The sequence below is a fragment of the Eutrigla gurnardus genome (genome assembly GCF_963514095.1).
Source record: "Eutrigla gurnardus genome assembly, chromosome: 5".
In the NCBI taxonomy this organism is placed as follows: domain Eukaryota; kingdom Metazoa; phylum Chordata; class Actinopteri; order Perciformes; family Triglidae; genus Eutrigla; species Eutrigla gurnardus.
The window spans coordinates 5229149-5252424 of NC_139919.1; the positions used below are offsets into that span (position 1 = coordinate 5229149).

Below are 23276 nucleotides of genomic sequence, written 5' to 3' on the forward strand. Positions count from 1 at the left end.
CACCCACCACTGCATTATGGGTAGAGCAACAGACGTCGTTTAAAGGGACAGGGAGGGGGAGTGGACGGGTGAAACACAGCACTTTCATCCAGGAGACCTATGTTAGGGTCCCGTGTGAAACTACATTGATTGTTCAGGGGCCCAAATTGCAATTGAAGTAAAAGATATTGCAATTTTACACAACCTCAACTTTTAGCTGAAGCCACCTGCACTTGTCAAACCAAGTCTGAATCAATGATTCGTTACCAGAAAGTTTCTGAGCGACAGAGAAACAGAGCGTAACTATGGTAACCCATGCGTAAGAGGAGGTAGAGACGCTGATCAACATGCATGGGAATAAATTACAATATAACAGATTTGTGTTAATTCCTCACTTCCTCCCCGATGCTCTAAAAGAACAGACTCGTCTGTCATACTGTTAGATTTATGATCCACTGGATCCTTTTCAATGTTATCAGTATTTCTTTGTCACTGTGCGCAATCACGGAGGATGTATTGTGTAAAATCAAATGTTATTTGAGGGATTTTTTTTCATGATATTGATTTGTAAACTGAACTGATCGGCAGGCCGGTCCAGCCTGATCGGCCACAGATGTATAGGCCTGACATTGACTGTGAAGTGGACGTAGTCATGGTGACGTCACCCACGCAAACTCAAACTCTCTCTCTTCAATATCAGGTCTCTTACGAACAAAGCAACGTTCCTCTCCCATTTTATTACAGACTCTAACTTGGACATTGTCTGTCTTACTGAAACTTGGCAGCAGCCTAACAACTTTTTTCATTTAAATCAGTCTCTGCCACCTGGGTTTGTTTACACTGCTAAACCACGCACCTCCGGTAAAGGCGGGGGCCTCGCCCTGTTGTATCGCGAAAGTTTGAAAATACTTCCCGTTCCTGTGAAAGATTCACCATCACTTGAAGTACTGGCTGTGCAGTTAAAGGGACCTGTACCCGCTATCATCATGTCTGTCTATCGTCCACCTAAGGCCTCTACCACCTTCATCACTGAACTCTCATCTATTTTAGCATCTATGTGCCATCACTCCAAATATAATTTTAACTGGGGATTTTAATATTCATGTTGACAATCCTAAGGACACTTTTTCCACCGACTTTATTTCCACCCTGGACAATTTTGACCTCACTCAGTATGTTACATTTCCAACACACAATAAGGGCCATATTTTAGACCTGATCTGCTGTTCTGGTGTTGTCCCATTCAACATTTCCAGTACAGAACTTCCACTGTCAGATCACAAATTCATAACTTTTGATGTCAACCTTTCTGTCTGCAAACCCCGCCAAGACCGTATCATGTCCTTCCGTAATATCAAGAACATCAACATCACAGAACTTAACAGCTTAATTTCTACGTCAATTCCTCATCCACTTCTCTTCTGTTACTGAACTTGTCGACCATTACAACAGCACACTCCTCACTGCACTGGACACCCTGGCTCCACCAAAAACCCGCACAGTGACCTTTTCAAGGACTGCTCCATGGTTCACCTCTGACCTCCGCCAACACATGGTCGCCGCCTTGAGCGCCTTGCAAGGAAAACTGGACTCACTATTCACTCTCAAATGTACTCGGATCACATCACCTCCTACAAGACCGCTCTAAATACTGCCAAATCTGCCTTTTACTCCAACATCATCCACCGGGACGGAAACAATACCAGGATTCTATTCTCCACAGTAAATAAACTACTCATGCCCAAAGAATCTGTCACCCACTTGTTGGGGATGTAGCAGGAGCAGATTTGGTTATCAACAGCTAATTATTAATGTCAATATGATTATCGATATTAATAATTATATTTAATATATTATCATGATATAATCATGAATAAACGGGGCATCACCCTGGGATCAGGGAAAAGATAACCTAAAACTGTATTCAGTCTCAATATAAAAGGTTTTACACTCACGTGCCAATCATCGTGATCATTGGCATAGAAGTATAAAACCAATCGAACAATTAAAAAGGCGTGAAATTCGAGCACTAGCCTTCACAACCTGCTGTTATCCAGTGACATATACACAACAAGCACAAGAGACCGCTAGTTATAATATAATACGATTTATTAAAATCAGTAATAATGATCACAATCAATAACACTGCAATTAACAAAGCCTTATTACCTAACTACCTAACACACAAAACTAAGCTTAAACAAAGGGAGAGTCACACGTGGAGTGCGTGTACGTGTGTGTGTGTGTGTGTGTGTGTGTGTGTGTGTGTGTGTGTGTGTGTGTGTGTGTGCGCGCGCGCGCGTGTGTGTGTGTGTGTGTGTTCGTGTGCGTGTGTGTAGAGAGAGAGAGAGAGAGAGGGAGAGATGACCGGGTGCAGCCACCAGATGGAGCTATTCCTCACAGCATTCAGGGGCGGAGCCACTGACGTCAGATAGAGTAGCGAGAGAGGGAGAGAGAGAGAGAGATGGCCGGGTACAGCCACCGGATGGAGCTATGTCCTTAGCGTCCGCCAGAAACAGCTGGCGTAGGACACGTGTGTCTTTTAACTGATAGTAGACGCTTACTGGGCTCGCGAATATGGCTGAGGTTAGTCAAAAACATACAGAAATCAACCCAGCGGCGTGGGTACACAATCAGCATTCAAATACAACAGCACATAAACAACGGACTCGGCGGTCCGTGATCAAAACTTAAAACACGTTAACAAGAATTACAATCATATCATACACTATCAAACTTATGTCTCTGCCCAGACCGATAGCCTCTTACTGGTGTCGTTGCGTAGGTTGCGAGTCCGTCCTGGCGATGACGGCGTTCCTTAACGCGGCGGTAGTTCGTGGGCCACGCCGTCAGCGGGGGACGTGATGAGTCGGCTTAGTCCAGACGAGAGCGGAGCGTGTTTCCTCTCGTTGATCAAACTCGAATAAAGAAAACAGTTGGTGTTTCTTCCTTCCGCAGGCAACGATATAATCGCGGCTTGGCGATTTAGTCAGCTTACTTCAGACAGGAGCTGGTAGCTGGAATGCAGGAACCGGTTTTGTTCCTCTTCTGCAGGAGAACAAAGAGATAATCGCGCGGTCGTGGCGATCTCTCAGGATCAGGAAAACGGGGAGAAGACTGTGGCCTAGGACAAAGGAAATGCTGCAGACGTTATAAGTTGGTCTCCTGTTGCAGCGGTTTGCTGCGGTGGGGGAGACCACCTCCTGCTGTAACGTGTGTTACGGTGGAGAGAGTTGGAAGCAGAACCTTGTTCTTAAGGTGGCGCCGGATTATATAGCTCACGGCTGCTCCCGGGGACCCCCTGGGGTACCTGTGGTTGTCAGCCAATAGGGCACCAGTTGTGTGACGTTGCACTTCGCACCCAGGTGAGAAGTGAAACTAAAATGGCGGTTGTCGTTTTTTATCTCCTTTGTTCCTTTGTCCTGACCGCATGTGGAGGCTTTTGTAGGCCGCATTGTGTAGTCCTAATGGTGAGGTCCCAACACACTTCACGTCAGCCCTTCAGTGTCAGCAGTTCTTAGACTTCATCAATCACAAAATTTACTCCATACATCACCATCTTACCCCCTCCTTGTCTTCTCAGTCACTCACTCCTTGGCTTAATGCTACTGTCCAGCCCACCAGTACCCTGTCTGCTTTCCATCTGCCCTCGGATGAACAGATATCTCAACTGATCATGTCCTCCAGGTCTACCACTTGTCAACTTGATCCACTTCCTACCACACTGGTCAAGGCCTGTCTCCCCACACTCTCCTCACTCATCACACAAATTGTTCACTCCTCTCTGTCAAATGGCATTGTTCCCTCCTTACTTAAAACTGCCTCAGTAATACCGATACTAAAGAAACCTGGCCTAGACCCGAATTAATTCAATAACTATCGTCCTATCTCAAACCTCCCATTCATCTCAAAAGTTCTCGAACGTACAGTTGCCTGCCAACTTCACGACCATCTATCAAGAAACAACCTCTTTGAGCCTTTCCAGTCTGGTTTCCGTCCCAATCATAACACAGAAACAGCTCTCACTCATATAACAAATTACCTCTTAGCAGCAGATTCTGGCCTACTCACCATCCTCATACTCTTAGACCTCAGTGCCGCCTTCGACACAATATCTCACACCATCCTCTTAGATCGTTTGGCCGGCACTGGGGTCTCTGGCACTGCCCTTCAGTGGTTTCATTCTTACCTGTCTGACCAGTTTATCCCAGGAGAAAACACCAGATCATCACCCTCACCACTCCTCCACGGTGTTCCACAAGGTTCTGTCCTTGGTCTCCTACTCTTCATCATCTACATCCTCCCCCTTGGTAAGATCTTCCGTCATTTTGGTATCCACTTCCACTGTTATGCTGACGACACCCAAATCTACATCACCACCAAACCAGACACTACATCACCACCTACTGCCCTCATCCACTGCCTGCAAACCATCACAAACTGGATGTCAAACAACAAGCTCAAACTCAATGGCAATAAAAGTGAAATTCTTCTCATCGGATCCAAATCATCACTCTCCAAATCCCACCCCCTCAGTATTCTCATTGATGGTTGTCTGGTCCCCACGTCAATGGCAGCAGGCACAGCCACGCCGAGTTGGATCCATCCCAACCATGTCGCTGTAGACCAAAAAGCAGGAGTAGTTGAGCAGTCACACAGCGGGCAGGTGAAGCTACAATATGGTGTTTCCAGCGTTGGGCCAGTTAGCAGTCTGCATTGGTCAGGCCTTAGCGGACTCTGCTGGACCATAAAGCATAGCCAGACTCCCGGGAGTAACCCACTGCATTGGTGCACTCCTCCGTGACCTCCACTGGCTCCCTGTTGCAGCCGGCATCCAATTGAAGATGATGGCACTGGTCTTCAAGGCCATCAATGGAACGGCACCCATCTACCTCCAAACACTGGTCAAACCACACGCCCCGAAGCGAGCACTTCGCTCCTCTACTTCAGCTGGCCGGCTGGTACTGACATCGCTGAAATCAAACAAATGTCGCTCAGCAAAGTCCAGACTCTTCTCTGTTCTGGTCCTCAGTGGTGGAACGAACTCCCGACCAATGTCAGGACAGCAGAGTCATTTGCCATCTTCTGAAAAAGGCTCAAGACTCACCTGTTCAGATTTCACTTCGACTCTGCATAGCATGACACTCATTTTCCCAGTGGGTGTTTCCTCTGCCAAGGTTGTCCCTTGTCACCGATCCTGTTTGTGATGAGAATCAGTATCTCCAAATCTCAGGCCATGGTGTTCTTCCAGAAAACAGTGGGCTGCACTCTCTGGTTTGGGAGTGAATCAGTGCTCCAAGTGAGGGAGGATCTGGGGGTCTTGTTCACAGCTGAGGCTAAAATGGGCCCTCAGAAGAAGCTGGACAAGGTTGTTGGGAGAGGGACATCTGGAATGTCTGCTGCCCCAGAAACCTGGCCCTGTATAAGCTGATTGACTATGTCTGTATGGGATGGCCACAAACGGCAGTGATTCGTGTGTCAGTGCTCAGTGGAACAGCGAGGTTTCTCCATGTAGATCAGACCTGTGGTCAAATCAGGCCTTCCTGATTCCTGATCACACAAGGAGACGGCTGCATTAAGGAGACCCTGCAGGCAGCCATGTTTTATTCCAAGATGCTGGCCGAAAGCACACATTCACAATAAATAACAGCCAACACAAGCTGCTCATTTACATGTTAGCTCCAAAATGATAAACAAACACACGCATTTTATGTTCACACTGTCCCATCCAGGTCATCACGTTAACAATGACCCTAAAAAATGGATGAATAATGGAAATATTGACATGTAAAATAGAAGGATTGGTATTAGAGGTGGATCAGCCTTCACCCAACATGAAGCTGGTGTGTGTTCTTGGCCAGCACAGCTCTCATGTAGGGTTGAAGCACCAAATGAAATTGAATTAATACAGGGACATCCCTCCTACGCTGACAGGAAACTACAGGTGAGAGATCCTGCAGCATGCTGGGACACAGAGTTACCACCTGTCACCAGCCCAGGACCAACACCTAAGGTAGACTCACGCTGAGGAAATCTGTCCCGACACGGGGAGATGAAGCGGTCAAGAGGTCGGTGTAGACACGCCAACTGTCGGCTGATCGGAGCTCAGACATCCTGTCCGTCTTCTGCTTGGTGACGGATCTCAACAGGAAGTCTGGACAGAACGTTGATAAGATGCTGAGAAGATGAACTCACTACCTCCTCGAGCTCTGATTGATGGATGGATGTCATGATGTTGTTGGTTGCTACTAGCTGATGTTAACACGTGTCATATTGGATTTTGACTTAATAATACAAAGAACTTGAAGTTTTGATGCTAACTGAGTCTTAACATAGGAAGGAATTGGATTTGATGGTTGAACAGATTAGCTCACCACCTTCTCTAGCTCCGATTAATTGATGTCATATTATTGGTTGAAACAGGTTTGGATCATATTTTGTTCTCCGGGAATAAAAACACATTTGATTTTGATATTAAAATACAAAATAAATAGATTTTTTCCCAGCATATAGTTAAATATGACCATAGATGTGATCTGAAATGTACTTACTTAAAGTATCATGTATAAAGATATTCCTAATTTTATTTTCTTATTCCTATTACTAACTTTTACTTCCACGACGGACGCAAATGCATTCCTCGTATGTGTACTTACTAATAAAGCTGATTCTGAAATCAAATCTTCTGATTTGGTTGATGTATTTGAATTTAGAAACCTGATTACAGGAGTTAAGAGCCGATGCTGCGTGAAAGAAAACGTGGCTGCAACACAAATCCCCCGTGTTGCACATAACTAGCAGCGAGTTATTACACCAACGAGCTGCGACCACATGAAGTCTGTGGCTGCAGTAAGGGAGGAATATTAAATATTTAATGACCTGATATAAAACTAATACATCAATGTGTCGTTTGGCTGGTGTGCAGAGGAAGACGTGGCAGTGTTTCTGTGTGAATGATGATACGTACATGTTTACTTCCCCTCCACTTTTTATCACCCAACACCTGGCTGTTCAAGGTCCAGAGTCATTAAGGAGCACTTTGCTGTTCAGCTGCAAGCTTCCTTCAACAACAGCTTTAAAACAAAGTTACAAATCCGAAGCAGCCAGCTGAACATCCTCCTCATTCATTTCATCACCAATCAAAGCTCATCACAAACATTTATTTTTTTTTATATCAAAAACTTGAATATTTTACATAAAAACATTATATTACATCAGGGAGTTTTTTTGTGTGTAGAAAAACTGAATGAAGAACGTTAGGTCACCGGCGCCATCTGCTGTTGAGTTAGGAGCAAAGCAGCAGCTCTTTACTTTCCAGCCTGCTCTGGCTGATCTGAGAGCAGTCGGGCTCGTGGACGTCTCAGGAGTCATTGGGGAGACCAAACAGTTTGACGGTGCCCGCCTCCCGGTTGTTGTCGTATTTGCCCTCCTTGTCGTCGCAGGCGTAGGCCAGCAGAGGCCTCTTTGGGTGCCAGGCCACGGTGAAGGTGGGGGAGTCACACTGGACCTCCCACAGCTTCTCTCCTGCATATGACACACACACACACACAACATGACAACAGCACAGCTGAAAAGCAGCTACCGGGGACAGAGATCATCTTTGATCATGTTGGAGCGCCGCATTTAATTGAAAAAGAAAAATGTCCTGTGAAATATACCTGTGAAAACTTCAGAGCAACCATTTAAAATAAAATAAATGAGAACTTTATTTATCCTGAAGGAAACTCTTTTGTCAGAGATCAAAAATTGAAACAGAAGAAATAGAGCAACAATATAAACAGAGTAATAAATATGACGTGTATGAGCAGTAATAACACTAGTGAAAAATAGAATAGCAGTAGGGGTAATATTAATTAAGTCAGTAAGTTCATAAAAAACAAGTGAAAATCTAAAGTGTAAGAGGTAAAAGGAACACCAGGGTCTGATACAGTAAGTATAACAGTAGAATCAGTCTAACTAAAACAGAAAAACTTAACCAACAATGATAATGAGAAAGGAATAAAACATTATATTTCATAGAGGGGCCACTTAAATCATATGAGATCTTAGTGAACGAATTCTTCAGGTTGAAAATCTTCACTGATTGTAGAATTGATAAGAAACACAATGACGTAACAAAACCATCAACCCACTGAGGGCTGGATGCAAAATCACACCAGAAATCTCAGTAAACATTGAAATCCCAGGCTGATGCAACGACAGTGAACGTCATCACAGCAGCGTTTGTTTCGACATTCAGCAGAAACACATTAGAGATGAGAGTCTGAGACTCCGATTCTCTCCTTATCAAATATAAGGTGAATAACGGACATGAAACCTGATGCCCTGCCTGAGGAATGGTGGTTGTGTGAGTGTGTAAACCTTTTGTTATAACTATTAAACAACTCCGGTTCTCTCACACTGACCTGTTTCCACCTCGGCGATGTCGATGAAGTGATCCTCGGAGGCCGATGCCAGCATCTTGCCATCGTGGCTGAAGCTCAGCGTCCTCACTGGCCAGTCAAGCCTACAAGGAGCCAATCAGAGGACAGATTCAGCCAGAGGACAGGGTCCTTAAAGAAAGTGGGAGGAGTCACTGAATAGACAGCAGCTTCGTTCACAACCACGTCTGAATGCAGCAGAGCTATGGATGTCATGGTTAACCATGAATCAGCAGGTGTGTGTGAGTCTACAGGTCGATGTCAGACGACCACGAGCTGCCGCGTGGCACGGGACACTTTACACTTTTACAACTCGCTCTACCTCTGAGCCACACAACAGCCGCAAATCTCTTAAATAAGATGATTGTAATCATGAGGTCTCTCTGCATTTTTTTGGTATCCTGTATTTTAATTGCTAGTATTGTACTTTTTGTTGAATTAGATTCTGTTGGTTGTAGAATCCATTAGCCAACATTTATTTAAAAAAATAAAAAGTTCAATTTCCACAATTGAAACCTAGAAATATTCTGCATCAATCCATATTTGTTGGCGTTTAGCCTTTCAGGACATTATCACTGAAGTCAAATAAAACGGTCACTGGTACTTGCAGGGACGAGTTGTATTCATTAAAGAGAGTTGATTTCATAAATGAAGACTCATTTAAACTGAGGAATCCCTTTATTTGAATGAAGGTTTTGTTCATGGACTTTTTCAAAAGCTTTACTGGAAAACCTCAATAGAAGCTTCAAATGTAAAAATGACACCTACCGTATTTATCTCTAATAAAAAGGCTAATATAAATCCTCTTCAACATGACTGACCTGGAGAAGCAGCGGACACACACCAGCTCCTCCACGTTCCACAGGCTGACCAGGGCATCAGCACTTCCTGTGGCAAAGTATTTCCCCGTGGGGTCGAACTTGATGCAGATGCAGTTGGACGGGTGAGCGTTGATGGACTGGATGGGCTTCAGCTCTGGATAACTGCAAACAAACCCATCATGTCAGCTCTGAAACGCGCTACTTTTAGACCAATTATCTTAGAGGATGATGCATTTGTTTCACCATCATTTACAGGAAAAAAGGAAACCACTAATGTGTCTGATGAAAGGGAACAAGGAACAAGTGTGAGCAACCAACAAGCCGGGGAGAAAAGCTCCGACCAAGTTTCTAAAACACTAATGTTACGTTTATCAATCCGAGTCCACAGCCTTCCCAGAATGCTTTTGGTTTTTGTTAGGCCTATGTAGCGATGACGTGAACGCACGGTAGTGTGACAGAGCATGTGTCTGGTCATCATTCTGCACCCTCAAGTCTACATTCCTTTGTGAGGTTTGGTTTCAAAGTTTTAAGGAAAAAAAAAACAAGAAACTCCAACTGAATCAAAAACTGATAACTAATATTAAACAGCAGGAGAGAGACCAGACTGGCATCATGACCCAAGTAATATTAAATGGAGTCTCAGTGCCGACAGACCGACTACGTAGAAGGTGGGTGCTAAACCCAGCGCCGCTCCGCGTGGTTTCCTACCTCAGAATATTGATGCAGCCGTTGCCGTTCGTGAGGAAGAACATATCGTTGTCGTTGTTCCAGGAGATCTCGTTGACCTCGAACTTGAACTGCTCCTCGGCCCGGGAGCGATGCGTCTTGGCGTCGATGAAGGTCACCACGTCATCTTTGTTGCCAACAGCGATGGTCTGACCATCAGGACTCCAGCAGATGTTGATGTTCTCTCCTAGAAATAAACATTCAACAAGACGTATTCATACCAGTGGACAGTGGTTTATCAGGGAGGGTTCTCATCCTTTGTAGAAAGGATTTTAACTCATCATGCATTAAGATAGAAGTGTTAAGACTCCATGAATTAAATTACTTGTGGGTTACAGGTAGGCATTATACTAGAGCATTTAGAAATCCTGACATCATGATTTTAAATCCCGTCATAAATCCAGATGCTCTTCTATGATGCTGTATAAAGTGATGTGTTGTAGTGACCAGCAGATGCCACCAGAGGTCAGTGTCTCTATAGTGGAACAGGCAGCTGAGCTCAGAAATATGGAAACATAGTGTTGCCATCTTTTGTTTCCTTAAAGTTGATGCGCTTATAGTCGGGTTTCAGTTTTCGTTCATTTTTATTCCTAAAAAAAATAAACAGATTGGATGCAGCGGCTGAATTGGGACGCAACCAGTGGCACCAGTAACAGCGACGGCAAGTGGTCTCTGAGGTGAGACAGTCTGGCCTACAGAGGACTGGGCTGCATGTGAGATGTGATAGCCTTCTCTCAGCCGGTGTTACGCATTCGGTCTTCAAATGAAGCCTCCGAAGGATGCGGGCGCTGAATTGGTACACGGTCGCTCACTGTCACTATTCAAACAGTCACTCCCCTCTGCAGTTAGCTGTGTTTGTAATGTAGCAACTCTGAAAATGTATTTTGGGTCAATTAGAGCAGGTCACAGTTCTCTAGGTTGGTGCTCAGCTAACGTTAGCATTATCTAGTGAGTGACGCTGCTGAGATGCGCGCTAGCCAACAACACTTCATTTTGCTTGTCAGATAAGAACAGACATATCACAGGTCAAATGCTTTCATCCTGCCTCCTCTTCGCAAATCTCTGGAAATGTTTAAATATCCAGCCATTTAGCAGACAGCCGGTGCTTTTAGGAAATCCTGTATGTAAGTATGTCGTTTATAAAGGTCTCGTGGGTCGAACCCCAGCCGCCACATGAACTAAGGCCCACCTTTCGTATTGACGGTTGCGATGCATTTGGTGGTGCGGACGTCCCATATGCGGATGGTCTTGTCTCCGGACGCTGTGACAAACAGATCTGGGTTGGTTGGATGCCAGCAGAGCTGGTCCACACTGTCACCATGACCTCTGTAGTTGTTCTCTTTTACCTGCAGACGGAGACAAACAGAGATTTAACAGGTCATCAGCCCACTTCCAACATCTACCAGAACCCTTTAGACTAATTATGTGTTCCTATAACAAACAGCAGCCTACACTTATGAGTCGGAGAATTCAGGAAATTCACACTTGGAAGAACTAAAAACATATAAAACTGGCATGGTACACTAATTAAAATGAGTGACTGTTTAAGTCTCTGTCATGTTAAATTAACCAAAAATAATATGAGGAGGTGAAGTTATGTGTAGACAACTTTCTGATTTGTTCGTCATCATCAGAAAACCTGTAATTTGGGGGTTTATATATTCCTGACCACATTAAGAATCAGAGACACAAAAACAGTATTTACATCACTGACACCCTTAATTCAGCATGTGTTCAAACCATGACCATGCTAAAAAATCGAATATATAGCAAACGCACCTTCTGTGTGCTTCTCGATGCTTGTTACCGGACAGCATTGATGTATAAGTATACGTTTAGGAGACCATGTTTTAGTATTGTACAGCTAGCTAGCTACATCATGAGTTGCTATTCACTCATTATTTTAGGCAGTGGGATTGTGAGTTGGTAGATTTGGAGTTAGTAAACATTATAAACTTGGGCAACTAAGTTTGGCGTAACATTTTACATTAGTGATGTGATGGGCTAAACTAAGCTAAGCTAAGCTGGTATAACACGTTATAGACGGTTGTGTTTGCGTTCATTCATTCACTGAAACGAGGCTAACGTTAGCATGCTAGCCGAGCACCGCATAGCAACTCACCAAACGGTCCTTTTCGAGGACGAAGACGCTGGCGGTTTTGTCAAACGAGCCGGAGGCGAGTCTCCTGCCATCACAGCTCCACGCCACCGAGTGGACTTTAGCTGTGTGAGCCGGGAATTCACGACTTTTGTTGTTGTTTTTGAAGCTCTCTTGCATCTCCTGATAATACTGCGACGCCATCTTGAAACTACGCAACGTTTTAGCGGCGGCTGGAAACCGGTTTATGCGCGTTAGCGCCATCTCCTGCCTCGGAGTGGGAGCGCGAAAATGTAATCACTTTTGCTAACAAGTATATTTTTAGGACAGTAATCTTTCTAATATTATCAAAAATACGTAATTCTTTATAAATGCTTCTTTCATTCACCATGTACAGAAGGATGATATCAGACTACTATGAATGAATTGTAATAATGACATTATTTCTTTTTTTTTGTGTGGGCAATTTAGCTTCTCTGTCTAAGCTGCATGGGGATGCTGGTGGAAACTGGAGCATCCAGATTTAATGGTCTTCTAATGTAAAAGCAATGTACAGTAGACTACTGGAATCACTTATGTAGAAATATCTATCTAATAAAAAAAAAAAAAAAGGTTACTTCACCCAAATTACCAAAGTAATAACGTCTGGGGTGAAGGCAGAAATTTCAGAGACATAAACTGGAAAATGTAACCCAGAACTATCTACAGGGATAGTTCTGTCCCACAAACTCAAACCATTTCTTCTTCAAATAAAGAAACAGAGACTTGTTTCATTTTTATTTCAAGTGATGCTAAAATGAAAATCCATGTTTTAAAAAAACACTCCATTTATATCCCAAACACACACACAATATCTATCGCCACCCAAACGCTGTCAGATACAGTTAATTTCTTTGTTAAGTAACCACTTGGTTAATATGCAATCAGAACCAGGACCCAAAACAGAAACCCGCTGCACTTCTGCGTATGCATAATAATATTCAGGCAGCTCATTAACGCCGGTCCTCTGCATTCAAATAAAACGCACCTAAGGGACAGAAAAATGCACTTTTAATGCGATCCTGTGTCTTCAAGAAAGAATGAGGCGTGAAAGTCAAATGTGCCTTATGTAATTGCATACTAAAAATGTATTTAATGATGCATCACCTGCAAGGAAAGCTATATATAGACGGTGCAGCCCTACAAAATAAAAATCAAGGAATGCACAGTACAATGTGGCGGCCAGGACAGAAACATGAGGGTGTCTCAGGACGTTTGCATACAGGACTGATTCAGCGGAGGAAGACATCTCTGGTGGAGAACGGTTTTCACCAAATGTAATTCAGGACGTTTAGGTTTCAAGGCAGGTGTCTGTGGAGAGGTAGACGGAGAGCACACACCTCATTCCTCTAATCTTTCACTCATTTAACCGTTTAGAAAAATGGCTTTGTTTGTTTCGGGTTTTGCTGTCGACGCCTGTAGAAAGGGTTTCTTCTCTCATGGACCCTGAGAACGTTTCTGTTAAGATGTGATTCACTGTCTTTGCTGAAATATCAGTCACATTTATGTTCCACATTTCCATCATGAATCCCCACAAGAAGAAGACATGTTGATAGTCAACGCCGTAGAAATAGAAATCGAGTGAAACGGACATTAGTTGTGTCCCAATTCAGTGGCCGCCTCCTTCAAGTGAACTGAATGCATCACAGAGACGAGGCAGTCCCATTTCAAATGCAGCCCAGAAACATGGCCTTCTTTTCCCCATTCCTCCAACCCAACTTGTCCCAAGATTCATTGCGACGATTGTATTTTAATCAACATGGCGTCTACAAGCAGACCAGCAGCAGAATACACCTTGTCAGCCTGAAATATACCACAAAGCATATCCTCCACCCGAATATCAAATACAAAGAATCAAGTAGCTTCTTTGGCTCCATTTTATCCAGACAGTGTAATTCACATCTTCTGTGCTTTGTCATCAACCGCAGCTGGTTGCTAGGCCACAGAGCGGCAAAGGGTGGGGGTGGGAACAGCTGGTGGAACAACAAGACTGTGGTTGACCGTGAAGGACGTGACCTCCGAGGGATGCAGCCGCTGAATTGGGATGCGGCTATTTCATTGTTTTCATTGGCCATGTGGTGATTGTTGTCTGTTGTTATGATGATGCTCAACAGCGGGGCCAGAAAGTGATGTCACAGCTCACCAGGAAGAGAGGACGCAGCTCTGGATGTCTGGGTAATTAGCTAAGTAGCTAGTTAGCCTGATAGATAAATGGCTAGCTAGGTAAATAGTTGGCTAGATAAACCCGGGGGACCGCTAGACCCAGCATTGTCACTGTTCTCAAAGAATTAGCAAACTTGCTAACTAGCGAGCTGTCCGCTAGTTAGCCAACTAGCTTGCTAATTCCGCTGCTTTAATGCTACACTTGTTAGAGAACTACACTGATAGTCGTGACTGTAAAACCTCAGTGAGTCCAACACTTGCTGTAAGTGTGTTTACTTTACACAGAAATGTCTCAATGGTTACAATGGCAACAGCAGACAAAACAATGGCCGCCATTCAGAGCCTCCTGCTACGTTATTTTGATGTCCGTTCTACTCTTATTTTATTTCTATGGTCGACGCCTGTTGGAGCCTGGGCGGAGCCTCAGTGGCGGGAAGTGGAAGAATGTAAAAGTTTATTCATTTGGTTGTAAATATTGTTCCTGGTGTTTCCATTCAGCCTGTCTCCATTTAAACAGGTCGGACTAAACCCTTCTAAAGTCCTGCATCAGTTCGGCTCAGTCTGTACATGTTTGGGACCTCATCACAAAGTGGACCTTATTTTGCTTTTTAAAAAAAGGATAATTCAATTTTGACCCCTTTGAATTGTATCATAAAACTACATAAATGGTGTAAGTCTAGAAAGTCTCATTGCAGGATGGCGATTCTGTTCGGTATTTTGGAGCATTTACATATTTTACACACTGATTATTAATCCAAATACTACAATTACAATGCTTTAAAATGAACTATGGTAATATCAGTATTTTGATTTTTCAATACCAGTTAAAAATCAAACATGACCCCAGCCCATCAATCATATCTGCCTCAGTGGTTGAAAGAAAAACGTGTTTCAACACACTGTTTGCAACAAAGTGAACTGTGTTTCGATATTGCCACGATGAAGCTAATAACATGTGATTATACATCATTAAAGAAGAGGGGGAGTTCAGTGCATTCCTTCTGATGACACAAATGTGATATTCAACAGATCCTTTGTGCATCAAATAGAAAAACAAACAAAGCGTTACAGCAGTCATTGTACAAGCTGAAACCGAGGGTTTTGTGCAAAGAAAGTGCAGCTTGCCTTCAGTCAGTCTGACCTCCAGGATCACGAGTCGGATTCAGAGATCTGATGTGCAGCACATTGAGAAGTAAGTTCAAATATCAGCCGTGGTAGAAAAGCCCATGCTGACTGTCGCCCAACATCCTGAACACGTTTCTTATTCTATCAAAGGGCCCAGACATACATCTATGTATATATGAAATTCAAACAAAACTAAAATGAAATCTAACGGGACACTAACATCTGTCTCCTGGTTAAAGTTTGAGTTTTTGACCGTCCACCAGCCAGACCTCATCCTTACGTGGACTTCCAGACTCTTTGAAACTAGTTTGTGACACGTCAAGAGCAAACGTAATCCACAACAAAATACGTTTCCCTGGAAACGTAATCCACAATGCTGTTTAGTTCATTTTTAGGAGACATGGCTGAGGATAAGTAATGCTAGGTTTGAAAATTAAGTAAATTAACGCAATGCAACATTTGTTGAAATGTTTTAACTCGAGTGAGAGATGGCGCTGTGTCGCGAAGGCCTATCAGCGTTGAGCTGAACCTCTGTCATCACGACGTTGCCGAATCAGAACTGGAGGAACCAAATGTGGGTGTGGTCCCCAGAGGTCTACAGTAGTAGCTGGATGAGTCCAGAGACCAGACCAGACCGCTCACGTGTGAATCCAGCTTGATGTAATTCACGAGCGCCGATATTTATATGATAAAATGTTACATTTACATGTTTTCCTTTAGTGTTTTAAAGACGTATCATCCCTCATATGGACTACTTACATGCTACTTTTTGATCATATTTTCTCTTTAAAAATATCCTTAATTGGACTGAGACATTATGAATATTGTTTTGTTCAAGCTGGTTTGGACTGAGAGGAGTTGGAGGAGTTGGATTATCTCTCATCTCCTGCCGGGCGACAGATCAGTCTGTTGGGAGGGCTTCTCAGCGCCGGCAGGTGAGGCTGCGTTCACACCAACAATGTTCTCAACACTCAATCAGCAGCCGAGACGCATTTAAACTCTCACCTCTCAACGTGTGTTACATTTGTGGTCATGTGACTTTTCCTTACAGAAAAGGACAACTTTCCCACTCTGGTTCTGATCTGTGAACGCACCCTAACCCATCAACCTCGATGACATCACTCTCTCATCTCCCAATCCAATGCATGACTCAGACGGGGGAAAAAAGCAGCCCGGGATCTTCAGAGTCCTCCTAGCACTCGGCGTCGGTGCAGCCGTTGATCGGGCCGCCGCCGCTGCTGGTGGCCTGGGCGCCCGCGTTGGGTTCGGCACGTTCAACACCGTTTGACTGGGTGTTGTCATCGTCCTTGACGACACTGTGTAGCAGACACGGAGAGAGGGCAAAGGTCACACATCCATCCAGATGTATGTAGAAACTGTACATAATACAACCCCCCCCCCCTACTTTCCACTGACATTGGTTCTGTGCTGAGAGACACATAAACATGAGTGTCTCTGAACATGAACTAATGGATTGTATTGAGTGCCTGCTGTGAGACTGTACATGTTGGACTTGAGATGAAGTGATTGGCAGCGGTCGTCACCTCTCCATGCAGCCGTTGCTGACCGGAGACTCTGCAGCCTCCTTCTCCGACAGCGAGCTGCAGGACCTCCTCTCCTGCCAGGAGCCCACTCTGGGCTCTCTGCCTGTGTCGGAGCTCTTCCTCCGGGCCACGACGGGGCCCGGTCCAGACCCCCGTCTCTCCAGGTTGACCCTGGGACCCGCGGGGTCTAAGGGGATGCTCAGCCCCCCCGGCCCCTCGGGGTCCTTGCCAGAGTCGCTGCTGGTGCGCTGCCCGCTGAGGCTGTCGGAGGAGGAGACGTGGCTCATCTGGCCGTCACGCTCATCTGGAGGGGAAACAAAAACCAGGATGAGATCTTCCAACATTTGTGACTTCTTCATTTGTGTCTACAGCTGGGAGAAGAATATCTGGCAAAGGCAGAGAGAAGACGTCGGTTGCAGTCAAATAGTCAAAAAATCTGGTCCTAACTCCTATTCCTAACTCCTATTCCTTGACCTTTGGAGAAAACATCACGGGGTTAAGGAAAGGCGATAGGAGAACTCAAAAGGATTTAGGAAAAGACGACCGCGGTGCTCAGAGAATCCAACCAGACTTTCACTAAGCTACGTCATTATAACGCTGCTGATGATTGACAGCTGATGATCAACACTGGCGATTGACGTGCGTCTGCGCTGGAGAAACTACAATCGGCGTGATCTCCTTTCCTTACATATAGGAAGGTCCGTTGCATCCTATGCTAAAGGAGCTCTGAAAGGAAGCATTGGAGCTCCTTTCCTTTGCATTTAGAGAATCCCAACGGCTCTTATCATGGCGGCCACTTGTTTACTTCCAGGTCACTTCTTCAGTTAGGAACCTTCCTAAGCAAAATAGACTATTCCACCGCAGCCATGGACTCCAAAACCCCATCCGGGTGAAAATGGGCTCATCAACCTCTGTTTCTGAAGGAAACTGAAAAGCTAACTTGATCCTGAACTTTGACCCTGACTGGTAACGATCAAACTATCATGGGATGTTCATTGTTCAGAGCAGGATGGCTCTACGAACCAAATATCCGTGGTATTGGTGACAAGAGGTGCCTGCACGGAGCCCAAAGGATATGACATCACAAAACTCACCAGACAGCTGGTTCACTCTGCTGCCATCTGGGAGGTTTTGTGCCACCAGACTTCACAGCAGTTGAGACTTCCAAATTCATCCTCCACCAGAAACATTTTTTTTTAGTTTGTTTTTCTTATGTAGGAAAAGCAAATTGCATTTTGTTGTGCAACAACAATAAATTAACCTTGAATCTCTGAATGCATTTTGTTGTGCAACAACAATAAATTAACCTTTAATCTCTGAATCGCCCCCCGATGGCCAGTAGAGGGAATGCAAGTTGAATTAATTTCAGAGCTGGCTTCACTTGTCAGAACCGGATGTAACCAACTTCTTTTCAGACTGAAAGTCTAAATGTTTGACCGTTTTGAAATCGTGTACTAGCCAACATGTTTCATTCAGACGAGGTCAATCAATCCTGGAAAAACAGATAAATCCATGACAGCATGAATCTGACCTGGTTACACAGCGTGTGTGTGTGTGTGTTCATGCTGTGGAGCAGTGCCCCCCTCTGGACACACACACACCTGTAGTTTTACCACCACATTCAGAAAGTGAATACAACACAGTATGTGGACACGTTTGTGTATTTAACAACTGTTCTTTTATCCTTTAGTTTTGCCTTACATAACACGCTGTCACTGCTGGTTTTGATACTTGTAATATAAATGTCTTTATTATTATTTTAAATATGATTAGTTCATCTATATTAATAATAACTACAATCATAATCATTATTTGTATTATATTGCTATTATTATACTATATACTATTATTATTTAATTATTATTAATAGTATTATTATTATGTAATTTATGTTTGTATTATATATGTATTTATGTTATTATTATTATTCCTATTATGAGTAGTATATTTATTATTATTGGAATTATTATTATTAATAATAATTATTATCAATAGTATCAGACTAATAAATAGAATTATAATACGAATAATAAGCACACAAGATAATGGTGTGAACAGATTCACACTAACAGCCTACAATCCAGCGTTAATATGAGCTTCTACAAAACATGGTGTTTGTTGTCAATATTAAGAGCCAATCAGAGAGTCAGGCGTTTCCCATCATGCCCTGGGCCTTGCAGTCGCCTGGCTCGACCATGTTGTGCATGACGTCAGAGCGAGTTACAAAAATGTAACCAGCATGCATTGTGGTGGTGGATTCTGTACAGACTCATCTCCAACAAGCCTGCTGTCGTGTGTCTCAGCTGGACTCCTGACCTCTGACCTCTGCAGTGTTGCCACCACATGTTCTTATAATTAACACAACAACAACAACAAGATCAATAACGACCTAATCATGTGACCTCATGTGACCTCATGTGACCCCTCAGACACCAGCTAGAGGTTTCATCTCTTTCTATGGACATATTATGAATCATGGACATATCTCTCTCAAATTAAAGACTTTGTTAGTATAACAGTAAAACTACACACCTAAGCAGTACTGGAGAGCTAGTACATCAGTAAAGTACTTCACTACATGTTTGACGTACTTAACTGGAGTATTTCTATTTCAGCATATTAAATGAAAGAATGACTAATTTGCATATTTAAACATAAAATCTCAGAAAACGTTTAATAGGGAAGGGGAAGATTCATTGTGATATCTATTCATTAATTTATTTACTCCATCAACCTCTAAAACTTGGAAGTGATGCCACCCATGATTTTTTAAACAATGGCCAAGAGAAAGAGGAACGATGTGAAATGGAGGAAACCTTTCTGTTACTATGGCAACAACAGCCCTGCCTCTTTGATGTCTCTGGAGGTCCTATTACGGCAGAGTGAATAAAGAAACAAGCTGGAGGGACAGCAGTACTTCAGCAACCCGGAGAGAAGTGATGACATCATACACGTGGTGGAAGACGAGCAGCCGTGATTGGTCGGGGACCGTGAGTAGTCTGCCACGTCTCCCAGAGTTACTCCTCAGCTACATTAAGATTGTACTTCCAAAACAGGATTATGAGATATCCTGCAGATTAAACTACCCAACGATTTATGAAGCAGATTAAATTAGCACTTCAAAGTAAAAGCATATACACATCATTAATAATGGATACCACTTCTAGCTCATGAGTACTTGTACTTGTGATACTTTAACTACATTCTTTTAATCGTACTTTCACACTTCTACTTGAGTAACATTTTGAATGCAAGGTTTTACTTGTAATGGAGTATTTGCAGGGTTGCTACTTTACCTTTATTTTTGAATACATCCTCTCAGATATACACAGTAAAATAATAATTTTATACATAACCTAATTGAGAAATTTGAATAGTTTTTCCTATGAGTACATTGAACCAACAACAGCCACCCTGGTTTTAAACTGAGAAGAAATAAATGGCGTTACCTCCGGAGCCGGCCTCCCCCGCCTTGTTGCGTCGGCGTCTCAGGATGACCTCCAGCTCGCTGTCCTTCTTCCCGGGAGGCGACGGTCCTGACTCCTGAGAGCCTCGGCTAGGGCTCCGCTTCACCGTCTCCTGGAAACCAAGACAACCGTCACTGCAGCAAATTCTCCACATACTCCATGACGTTCTGGCTTCTGTTGCTTTCATTTACTGTTGGATCAGACTCATTATAGAAGTATTAACATACAAAAGCTGCAATTTAATAAAATCATATTATTTATAAAATATAATTTAATAGAAGGTAGCCCCGCCCCCTAAAGCAACCCCTGCTTTATGGTCTGTTGGACTCTAAATGCACCATAATGTACTAAATGAACATCATGCTGGATTGAAAAAGACTTGAAACTAGAGATTGAGACCATAAACTCATGTTTACAACCAGAGAGGAGTCGCCCCCTGGTGGCCATTAGAAAGAAGTAAAGATGCAGGATTTGTCCTCCAGTGGCAGTGAGTTGAAATGAGTGAGGATTCTAATGGAGTTTGTTCACACATCACTGTAACAGCTGATGAGAAGGTATTTTACCAGGATGCCTTTCAGTTCCTCCATGGCGCTCTCCTGTGGCTTCTCCTCACAGACTGGAGGCGGCTGAGAAAAAAAAGTTTTTTAGGTATTTCTCATAAGAGGGTTAGAACATGAATGAATGCTGCGTCTCAGAAACAGTGAAAGGTCGGATATTTCAGCTTTTCATGAGAGAAAAACGCAGCGAGGAATCAGAGCATCACAGTCTTTCCCTGCCGATGAACAGATCATTTAAAACAGATGTTGATTAAAAGTGGGGGGCGTGTCTGGGGTCAGAGAGCAACAGTGACATCACAAGATTGATGTAAATATCAATATACTCACTTTTACTGCTGCTCTCTGTGGAGACGCATGGAAGAAAGACAAGAGAAGGATCAGATCAGCTTTTAGGAGAGCAGCTGCTCTTTAGAAATCCAGCTAGCATGGAGCAGGACGGCCTGCTGACGCTCCCACACCACTGAACTACGTTGTCTATTACGTTTCCATGGAAACCTATTTTGTCAATGATTCGATTTGCTCTTGATATATCACAAATTAGTTTCAAATGGGTCGGTGCAAGTCAGCCAGGGAGGACGACTTCCACCAGGACACTGAAGTTAGTGTCCCAGTAAATCCAAGCAGCTTTGTTCTGTTGCAGAGTCATTTTAATGCATTTATTAATCATTTTTCTACTTATTATATCTTCCAGGTCAGAACGTTTGGCCCTTAACCTCTTTTTTTCAACGTATTCACTCAATTCAAACAAGATCTTCATCTCAAATAGGAATCGACCGCATCTATTTTATGATTGATATCATTCATGATTTCAGGGATATCTGAAGGCCATTTTTTACCATTTAAGCAGATTATGGAATCTTCAAAAAAATCCTCAATATTCACACCTTTTCAAGGATTTTCAAAGCTCATCTAGTCATTCACACCTCCAGATAGAAACTCCAACATTCAAACTGTGAAATTTCACAAAGATTAGGACTTTCTCACATGAATTCAACTTTGTCACAGCATTCATACTTTTTGCACAGTAGCAGTTCAAATATTGGTCACTTATAGGGGTGTGAATCTTTGGCTTCACAGCGATTCGATTCGATTAACGATACAGTAGTTGGCGATTCGATTCAAGGACGATTTTTCTTTTTTGTAACGATTCGATTCGATTCTGTAAACCACGATTCGATTCAGTAACTTGTAACCAAAATTCTATATCCATGAAATAAACATGCAATAATGTGAGTGAGACTATCTGTATTCTACTGAAAGGTGAAAAATAACATATTTATTCTATAAAAAAGTAAACCTGCATAATATTTGATGCTAAATACAAAAATGTTATTAAAATATGCTCGGTTATTTTGAACATTTTCAGTAGACTACATGCTGGCAGGGGAGAGTGTGTCTAAAACGTAATAAAACATTAATCATAAGTAAGAATCACGATTCATCCGATTAAATGCATTTATATCGATTATTGGTGAAGCCAAAATGATTCATTCTATTTATTTATTATAGCAGATCGATTTAGTAGAATCTATAGGACTGACAATCGATTCATCGATTAATCGAATGAATCGTTACACCTCTAGTCACTTAGCTTTTCAACAAATCCTACGTTATTTTATATTTTTTATATGTTCTGGACATTATTCACAGTTTTCAACCTAACTATGTGGTTTTGTAGCGTGTTTTCTTTGTATCTCTCTGTTGTCGTCTTGTGTTTTGGATGTGGACAATCTTTGCTGAGTCAATTCTTTGCTGTAATGTCTTGATGCTCCTCAGCTAACATGATGCTCATATCACACAAGAGAAGCTCATAATGTTTGTCGTGCCGATTCACTGGTTCAGTCTCATGTTTGTCTACATATTCAGCTCCGTCACAGTAAGGTTGATTGTTTCCTGAAAGCCACTGCAGATACAGTTTTAAAAGTCTTTTGAATCACAAACACCTACAAATAAAAAACACATCGATACAATGACAACAGCTTTCCCTTTAAAGACGGTTCATTCTGTCCTCACCTTGCTGACACTGTCCTGACTCTTGACAGGCCGCAGGACGACGCCATGTTTGATCCTTTCCATCATTTCATTCACCGCCTTCGCCTTCACATCGCCGCCCTCGCCCGCTGGAGAGAGACAGGAAGCTTTCAACACAGCATGTTATAGATGTAGACGGCAGCTTTAGCTCATGTCTCAATGAGACAATCAAATTGAATAAAATGCAACATGTACATGTGGTAGGAATATATTTTTTATTATTGAATTACATTTGCCATGAAATATCATTATATATATGACTATCGCGATATAAAAAGACTGCCACATAACTGCATGCATGCTGCT

At 43.1% G+C, this 23276-nt stretch overlaps 3 protein-coding genes across 3 annotated transcripts in view; all 3 read right to left on the reverse strand.

Moving 5' to 3' along the window:
* Nucleotides 1–23276, reverse strand: part of LOC311013480 (complexin-2) — a 656754-nt gene that overhangs the window by 255246 nt on the left and 378232 nt on the right. The window lies entirely within an intron of this gene.
* Nucleotides 7125–12279, reverse strand: thoc3 (THO complex 3). The gene is made up of 6 exons (XM_084009589.1): nt 12069–12279; nt 11136–11292; nt 9929–10133; nt 9221–9382; nt 8385–8485; nt 7125–7503 (listed from the first exon to the last, which is right to left on the reverse strand). The coding sequence occupies exons 1-6, from the start codon at nt 12246–12248 to the stop codon at nt 7340–7342; spliced, it is 969 nt and encodes a 322-aa protein (XP_083865715.1). The 5' UTR covers nt 12249–12279; the 3' UTR covers nt 7125–7339.
* Nucleotides 16564–23276, reverse strand: part of shtn3 (shootin 3) — a gene marked incomplete at its 3' end in the record, with an annotated part of 40375 nt that continues 33662 nt past the window's right edge. Inside the window, exons 12-17 of the mRNA XM_084009371.1 lie at nt 22953–23059; nt 21267–21281; nt 20946–21008; nt 20365–20494; nt 16916–17219; nt 16564–16687 (exon numbers count right to left, since the gene is read on the reverse strand). Coding sequence (XP_083865497.1) covers nt 16564–16687; nt 16916–17219; nt 20365–20494; nt 20946–21008; nt 21267–21281; nt 22953–23059 — 743 coding nt within the window. The remainder of the gene's footprint in view (nt 16688–16915; nt 17220–20364; nt 20495–20945; nt 21009–21266; nt 21282–22952; nt 23060–23276) is intronic.

Excerpts from the sequence above, each read along its gene's own strand:
- thoc3 (XM_084009589.1), bottom strand. The coding sequence starts at position 12,248 with ATGGCGTCGCAGTATTATCAGGAGATGCAAGAGAGCTTCAAAAACAAC. Across the intron at positions 8,486-9,220 it reads TGTGTCCGCTGCTTCTCCAG|GCTTGACTGGCCAGTGAGGA; the intron begins GTCAGTCATGTT and ends GGCTCCTTGTAG. Across the intron at positions 7,504-8,384 it reads CATCGCCGAGGTGGAAACAG|GAGAGAAGCTGTGGGAGGTC; the intron begins GTCAGTGTGAGA and ends TGTCATATGCAG.